The sequence below is a fragment of the Oryzias melastigma genome, linkage group LG5 (assembly GCF_002922805.2).
Source record: "Oryzias melastigma strain HK-1 linkage group LG5, ASM292280v2, whole genome shotgun sequence".
NCBI classification, from domain to species: Eukaryota; Metazoa; Chordata; class Actinopteri; order Beloniformes; family Adrianichthyidae; genus Oryzias; species Oryzias melastigma.
In genome coordinates, this window is record NC_050516.1 from 34,031,680 (window position 1) to 34,040,563 (window position 8,884).

At 38.0% G+C, this 8,884-nt stretch overlaps 1 protein-coding gene across 1 annotated transcript in view; it reads left to right on the forward strand.

Annotated features, from left to right (window-relative positions):
- Positions 1-341: 341 nt before the first annotated feature.
- Positions 342-8,884, forward strand: part of ptprga (protein tyrosine phosphatase receptor type Ga) — a gene marked incomplete at its 5' end in the record, with an annotated part of 89,903 nt that continues 81,360 nt past the window's right edge. The window contains 1 exon segment of the mRNA XM_024269808.1: positions 342-521. Within this exon segment, the coding sequence (XP_024125576.1) occupies positions 342-521 (180 nt within the window).

Below are 8,884 nucleotides of genomic sequence, written 5' to 3' on the forward strand. Positions count from 1 at the left end.
AGGAAGTTAGCTTGAATCACACACATGGATCGTAACGTCAAGACGTTTAGTGTAAAACATGGTCTTGATTGTAATTTCTTTCATTCTGGTAGAAATAAAGAAAGCTGTCAGGTGGGTTATGACTGAGTCGTCCCTCGTGGCTCAGAAGCTGAAGGAATCTCTGTCCTCTTTCTCTGTGGTCCCCCCCCCCCCACACCATACAGCTGTTGCATCATTCTCAGGGTTTCTGAATTCATTAGCAGTAGAGCTGAAAGCAGCTACTATTTTCTTAATTAAATATTCACTAATAAATGTTGTGAGAGCGGACTCTAACTCGTGGTCGGGGTTTATCTTTCTCTCAGGGAGTCATGGACCGCGAGGCTGGGCGACCTTATACCCCGAGTGTGCGGCCAAAAACCAGTCCCCCGTGGACGTAGTAGACGAGAAGTCTCTGCCTTCAGACGAGTACCTGGAGCTGGTCATGGACCGATTCAACGTCGACTCCTCCAACCAGACGACTATGAAGAACACCGGAAAGACAGGTTTGGTTTGGCTCTGTCTGTCTAGTTCAAGTTCAACAAATAAATACATTAAATTAAGTTTAAAAAAGCGAGAAATTGAAAAAAAAAGCACAGAAATGCAAAATCCATCCATCCAAATGTCTGTCCTTCCATCCATCCATCCATCTATCCATCCAAATGTCTGTCCTTCCTTCTTTTCATCTGTCCATCCAAATGTCCTTCCATCCATCCATCCATCCATCCATCCATCTATCCAATTGTCCATCCATCCATCCATCCATCCATCCATCCAAATGTCCTTCCTTCCTTCCATCCATCCATCCATCCATCCATCCATCCATCCATCTATCCAATTGTCCATCCATCCATCCATCCATTCGGTCACTTCTGCTAATCCTCTCCGTGTAACCTTTAGTTTCAGCTGATGATTCAACTAAACGTCTGATTTTAAATGGGATCCAGTCAGAACTGGAGGAACAACCTGCTGGACTTATAATGCAACCAGAAGTAAAAAAAACAAAAGTATCTATTTGGTGTCCACAATTTAGAAGAGCGACTTCATGTTTGTGTTTACAGTCAGACAATTTAATTTTCTTAACAGAAATAAAGTTCAAGTGAAACGGTATTTCAATATGGGATAATCAGTTTTATTTAGTCTTAGTTTTAACTATTGCTCGTATTTTGAAGCCCAATGAGGCAAATTCCTTTGTGATTTTGGGCTATATAAATAAAATTAACTTGAATTGAATATAAAATGCAGTTATAATGTTATGTTTGTTCTGTAAAGCCTGAAAACATTAGAAATTGAATAGAATTGATGCAAATGTAAAATAAAAAAAAACAGTTTAGTGATCTATTTTATTTTAATCTTTTGTTTTATTTTGTTATTATTATTATTGTATTTTATTACTTTTATTTCTTTATTTTGTTTATAGTCTTTTCTCTTGTAATTTTCAGTATATATAATATTCATAAATTTTTTTCTTAGTGATTTAAAAAACTAGTTTCATGATTTTCTGTGCATCTGTTACGCTAAGAGTAATGATTACACATTTCTATTTGAGCCGCAGAGCGTTCAAACTTGACAAATATAGATATTTGGCTTGTATCGTGATATATATTTGTAACCCTGATATGGAAAACTCTATATCGTGATATAAAACATCCCATATTTCAGCAAAGGACCCATGTCACCTAAGCTACGCAGCATGTTGTCCACCGTTTCAATGATCGATCGAGTCGATGTAAAGTGGCGATAGACTGGACGGCAGTTGAGTTAAAGGATGTTTATTCTCAATATAAAGAAATATAAATCTTAAAATAAACAAAAATGTTACCATTTGTGCTGTAAGATAGTTTCAAATACCAACAATTAACATTTAAAACATGTAATTACTGAGCTTAGTGTGAGTTTTTTTCCCTTTTATTTCAGCTCCAATGTGACTTTTTTTTTTTTTTTTTAATAAAACAATTAACACCTTTAAATAACACCAATTATTGTAAATTAAAAGATAGAAAATTAGTTCAAAAAATTACTAGTTAAAAATTCTAAATATCACACTTTTTTTGGATTTATTTTGAACAAAATGTCAAACACAAGTGAACATTTAAACGAAATGAAGCTTTCATTGTTTGAAAAGGGTTTTGGATGACGTTATTGGATAAAAATATTCCCTAAATTAACATTTTATAAATGGGTTTTTACCTGCTCGGAAAGCAAATCTGCTTTTGTTTTAGTGGATTTAATAAGAGCCGCTCCCCTGGTTCTCCAGGAAAGTGTAGCGTTGTTCCACATCTTAATTACTGCATCCATTGTTGTCTTTTTTTTAGTATTCCGCCTGTCCTCTGTATTGTTTATAAATTCATGTTAAAACTCACTCAGCTCCATTCCTACATTTTTGTTGTTGTTGTTATAAATTCAGCAAGGGAACCATTGATTCTAAAAGCCTGACCCTAATTGATCTGTTTGCTTTAGGCACTGTTTCCCTCTGAGACTCGTGTCATCTCCTGCATTTGATCATAATGAGGCTTGTTTGCCCCCATGACAACCAAGGCCACTGATACAGCCGAGCTCCGCTTCCGGCTACATATTTAGAAAGATGGAAGTAACACGCTTTAGTGTAATTTTGGACACACAGTACTTGTGCCAGATACTTGTCAAACCAGAAACATGACCAGAAAATACTCAGAAGAAATAAAAAATAGCTGTAATATTAGTTTGTCCACAGAAATAACAGCTTGTTTTTTTATGGGAACATAAACGACAAATTTCTGTCATCTTTTTGTCAAGTGTCCAACCTTTTTTAACATAAATACCCCAAATCTCTTCTCTTCTTAATCTGCGTTTTAAGCAAATGTAAGAAACTAGAGTAAAAGAAGTAGAATTTGAGGAACCAAATAGTTGATCTCTGCATGTTTATCATCCCTGTAGGGCTGCAGCGATTGGTCGACTAATCAACGACTAATTTAATAATTGATTAGTCGTTACTTTTTATGGAGTCGGAGTGTAGTAAAGTTGAAAGTTAAAATAGCATTCTGCTAGCTTTTTGGACTTTTTTGGCATTTATTAAGGTTTTTAAGGCTAATTTGGAGTTAATCTAATATTTCAGCTACATGCTAGCTATTTTGGCTAATTTAAGCTTTTTTCAGTTTTTTAGGCTAATTTGGAGTTAAAGTTCCACTATTTGTCATGCACCTAAGTGTATGAAATTTTGCTCTCCGCATTTGACCCATCCCCTGGGGGAGCGGTGAGCTGCAGACACAGCCGCGCTCGGGAACCATTTGGTGGTTTAACCACCAGTCCAACTCCTTAGTGCTGAGTGTCAAGCAGGGAGGCACTGGGTCCCATTTTTAGAGTCTGTGATATGAGTCAGCCGGGATTTGAACCCACGACTTTCCAATCTCAGGACGGACACTCTACCACAAGGCCACTGAGCTGAGTTTAGCTAATATTTCAGCTGTGTGCTACCTGTTTGGGCTAATTTAGGATTTTTTAAAATAGTTTTGTAAGGTAACTTGAAATTTAGCTAATATTTTAGCTACATGCTAGCTATTTGAGCTAATTTCTTTTCTTTTTTTTCATTTTTTAGGCTAATTTGGAGTTGAGCTAATATTTTAGCTACATGCTAGCTATTTGAGCTAATTTCTTTTTTTTTTTCATTTTTTAAAGCTAATTTGGAGTTTAGCTAAAACTTCAGCTGCATGCTAGCTATTTTGGTTAATTTAGAATTTGTTCGGTATTTTAGGCTTATTTGGAGTTTAGCTAATATTTCAGCTACATGCTAGCTATTTGAGATAATTTAGGGTTTTTTCAGTTTTTTTGGCTAATTTTAAGTTTAGCTAATATTTCAGCTGTGTGCTACTTGTTTGGGGTAATTTAGGATTTTTTTAAATCGTTTTTTAAGGTAACTTGAAGTTGAGCTAATATTTTAGCTACATGCTAGCTATTTGAGCTAATTTCTTTTTTTTTTTTCATTTTTAAGGCTAATTTGGAGTTTAGCTAAAACTTCAGCTGCATGCTAGCTATTTTGGTTAAGTTAGAATTTGTTCAGTATTTTAGGCTTATTTGGAGTTTAGCTAATATTTCAGCTACATGCTAGCTATTTGAGCTAATTTAGGGTTTTTTCAGTTTTTTAGGCTAATTTGGAGTTTAGGTAATATTTCAGCTGCGTGCTAGCTGTTTAGGCTAATTTAGAATTTTTTTATAGTTTTTATTGGGCTAATTTTGAGTTTAGCTAATATTTCAACTACATTCTAGCTATTTTAGCTAATTTAGTTTTTTCAGTTTTTAAGGCTAATTTGGAGTTTAGTTAATATTTCATCATTTTGGCTATTTTTAGGATTTGTTCAGTATTTTAGGCTAAATTTGAGTTTAGTTAAAATTTTAGCTGCATGCTAGCTGTTCTGGCTAACTGAGGTTTTTTTCAGTTTTTTAGGCTAATTTGACATTTTCCCAATATGTTCAGCTATTAGCTTTGGTTTTTTTTAAGCCATTAACTTTAGCATTTTCAACTATCAATTTCAGCATCTTCAGTGACCAAATTCAGCTTACAGCATTCACACTAGCATTATCACAGATAATGCTATATCTCTAGTTATTAGTTCGATTAAAGCTATTGATGGTTAAGTTGTGTGCTTTACATCCAATTTGCACATGATCCGATTAGTCAACTAATCTGAAAAAACTATCAGTGATTAGTCGACTATTAAAATAATCGTTTCTGGCAGGACTACATCCCTGCTGAAAAAACTAAATATTTGTCATAAGTTGTTGAGCATATTCTGTTACATGAACATATTTTCACTCACTTTTCAATACATCTGGTTTTTTCTCCACTACATAAGAATTTTTCCTCGTTATCCAGCAAACTCTCAGTTTTAAATGTACAACATCTCTGTCTGTTTGGCCAAATTTTTTCTTCTTTTCAGCGAGATCTGTGGAAGCCTTGATATTTTGTTTGTTACTTTAACGTTCTTTAGCGCTCCTTTTTCCATGAAGTCTTTTTTATTTTTTTTTTACAATTGCTTTGATTTTCTTTTGAAGTCACGGTCAGAAATGATCAGAATTTATAGTGTTAAGCCTCTGCTTTGGTTCTGAGTTCTTCCTGAGAAGAACCACACCCATGTCATACCAGACATTTGTCAGCTTCGGTTTTATTGTTAAACTATGTAGAGGTCCTCATTTTAGAATTGTTCTCCCATCTCCATCTGTTAGTGTATTCAGACCGGACATATTTGGTTTGTTTAGAGTGAACCAGAGTTTGTTTCCACCAATTATCCAGAACAAATCTTCAGTCTCCCTGTTCGACCTCGGTCTGGGACCACGAACCGCTCTCCAACCCATTTTTGAGGTGGTTTTGGTTCATTTCCAACTGAGCTGAGTTTTTTTTTCGCTCTGAATAGACCGTTCTTGGAGCTAAACAATTGAACCACAACAGCCACCGTAGCTGCTAATTATGGGATGTAAACAGTGCAAAAAGGAAGCAACAATGGATAGACGTGGAGCAGCGATGAGACTCAGCAACTCACTGAAACGTGGTCGGATGAAAACAACTTTTAACGTGATCCACATTGATTCTCACACTGTCTTCTCGACGAGATATACGTCACAAACACTCATCGGTGCGCCTTCTTAACCGTAGCCTTCTCAGTGACCACCATCATACCAAAGTAATGAGTAAAAAGTGTTGAACTTGATGCTGATACAGATGTTTAAAACTGTTCAGTGAAATATAAAGTTTAAATAGGTGAACTATTCCAACAAGGACTCCAAAGCGTAGTTATTCGTCTTCTGCTGGTTTGCTCCGCCCTCATACTTCCTGGCCAATGACTGAAGAGAGCTTTAGTTATGTGGTTTTGTCCACGAGTTATGGTTTGAAACTACAAAGTCCAGTTGATAGCAGTCTGAATACAGACCAAACGGAGAACTCAATCCGGACCAAACTAACCCTTGTGCTATCTTGTGGGGTCCAAATGACCCCACGTTTAATGTAAGCGTCCCAAAGATTGCACAAAGGTTATGCAGACTCATCAAACTGACTTTTCCCGTCTGAAAAGACCCTAAGCGTCGTTTCCACCGAGCGGTCTGGTAATTCGAGTGTTTCCATAGTGAAATGAACCCATTTAACAGTACCGACCCGTACCTCTAGAGGGCCCCCATCGATTGTAGCTTCATTGAAAAGTGGTACGGATGGTTGGAGCAGAGCCTATGTTGCCGACCACTGATTGGCAGAAGGTGACGACAATAGAAAGCACCAATATAACGCCAAGTTAGAGTTCTCCGTTTTACTGCGCTATTCTTCCACAATCTTCTTTCAAACATTAAATTCCTGTTACACACGATGTGCCAGAAGTAACGCCTGGTTCACACTGGACGCGGAACGGAGGCCGCTTCCATTCGGTGCCATTGTTAACTTATGGTGTGGTTCATACCAGCCGCGGAAGGCTGTTCAGCAGATCGTTTTGGTGTCAATTCTGGCAGGAAGTTACATCAAGATACATGAGAAAATCATGTTTAGTTTCAAAATATAACCAATTTTTCACAATAAAACACCGGAATTGACAAATGCGATCATGTTTTTGTATCTAAACAGACTGTAGAGATGAAAATAAACACAAAACACAACACACACTTGTTTGTGTGTCTCAACAACAGATAAATTAAAGAATTGTGGACCTACAAACTACTTGCTTCTTCTTGGCAGAAACATGAGGTCATATTTTAAGTTATTAACTTACCAAAATAAAAATAAAAATAAAAAAAAGTGCTCTAGCAGAAGTACGAGTCGACCATCATGGAAAAATGCATGTCTGGGGTGAATTGCAGGAGAGAGCGGATGCCGCGCCCACACCACTCCACACCACTCCACGCCACTTTTCGGCACATCCGTCTCCAGTCTGAACCCAGCGTTAAGCAAGAAAAAGACGAGCTGCTGGATGACCTCCATCGTTGTTGCTTTTGTAGTCGTCGCACCACAATGACCCGCTAGCGGTCTACGCCACACATGCGCCGTGAAAACAAACCGCTTAGTGGAAGCGAAGGTTAACTGAGTGGAAATCTATGGTCAACTAGTTATCTGTAGCTTTGTTTTTGATGTCAGTTGGAAAAATGCCTCAAAGTAGCCCAATCACGTATTACATTGTTCATTATTTGTATTTCTTGATCTCTTGCTTTGCCAGTCTTGCATTTCCTTTGCTCCCCCTAGTGGCGGAATTGCGCATTGCTTTTATTTCTTTAGCCCTCGTGGTCTCTTATGGGGTCCAAATGACCCGACCCTTATACTGACGTGTGAACCCTCTCATGACAAAAGTGGACTGAATTTTATGTTTACCACGGACACGAGTGAAGATAAAAAATCCTTGAAAAACACAAGTTCAGCGCGCAGTCTAGTGGGGTCCAGATGACCCCACTTTTATTATAATAGCACAATGGGAATGGGCTAGAAACTTGCTTTTTTCCCCAAACTTCATTATAATTTCTTCTCTTCATGACTGGGCCGTATATTTAACATCCCTCGTGTAAACAGACAAACGTACCTAAATCTCTGACTCTAGTTGTTCTTTGTCTTTCTGATCAAGGAAATCCAGTTTCTTCACATAAAATATTATATTTGGTATCTCTGCCATGCAAACATGTAATACAATCATTTACTTTCTGTTATGCACACAGAATTAGCTGCATCTTAAATGCTGAGATTATGTTTTTCTTGTCCATTTACATCAGAACGTTAAAGAAAATTCATATAATTAAAACCATCTTTTGCAGTTCTGTAATCAACAGCTCTTTGACTTTATTATGTGTTGCATTTTGGCTTTAATTAATTCATTAACAAATGTTTCCATCAGTTTACACTACACCCCATTAGGTTTATACATCTTCTGTGCATCATTCCTAATCTTTTTGCTTTGTGGCTTTGACTGTAGTGAGCATCTCACCATCACTACCTCGACCGTGTTTTAGGCCTCAGGGACAAGAGAGCAGGAAAAAAGAATCCTTCTCAGTAGCTGAATCTGAGGTTGAAGTCCTTGTTCGTGTAGACTCGCCTCGGATACCCTGAAGGAAATGTTTAGCACTTAGGTTCCTCCATGTTCAGCGTCTTGCCACCAGCTGTGTCGGTTTCCTCTTTGGGGTTGCGCCTGTAAAGTGCTGCTGCATGTTCCAGCTTTTCCGCTCGCTGAGACGAAGAACGGCGCCATCAAAGAGAATGTTAAAATCGCAGGCCAGGCAGTCCGACAACAAATGATGCTACGTTAAACGGATTCAGGTGAAGACTGAGCTCCATTGTGCCAGAACCTCTTGAAAAAGGTTTGTGATGTCAGTAGACGTGTTTTTTTTAGGTCAGCGACCTCCGTGTGCCGATATGTGGTGCTGGAATAAGGTTGTTGGAATCTCCCGCAGAGGAGCATTAACATCCATCACCGTATTTAAAAGTCAGTGTTGCAATTAAGAGCCGAGTGAATAGATCTTAAAAGTTCATTACGATTGATTACATGACGCTCCCGTGAGTCTTGACCTGCTTTGAGATCGGGCGCGTTGGCTGCCATTCAAGCGGCGTTCCTCAACAAAACATTTCTCAGTGAAAATTTCAAACAACTTTAAGTCGAATTCGGGGGGAATCAGTGGGCCCCCGGGGACGTTTGCATTGATCAAGGGTTTACTTTCACACACACTCCTCTTCTTTAACAAGCTGTGATTCAAGGTCTTTTTGGCTTAGCGTCTAATTCCTCCTCTGCTGCTGGAGAGTTCACACACACCCAGGGCTGTGTTTCTAATGAAAGTCCCAAGGCCAGCCAGCATCTGAGTTCCCTCAGCTTTTCTTGTGTTGCATAAAGGATTACGCAGCTCCAACAACAGCAGAAATGTTCTTTTTTTTTTTTTTTTTCCT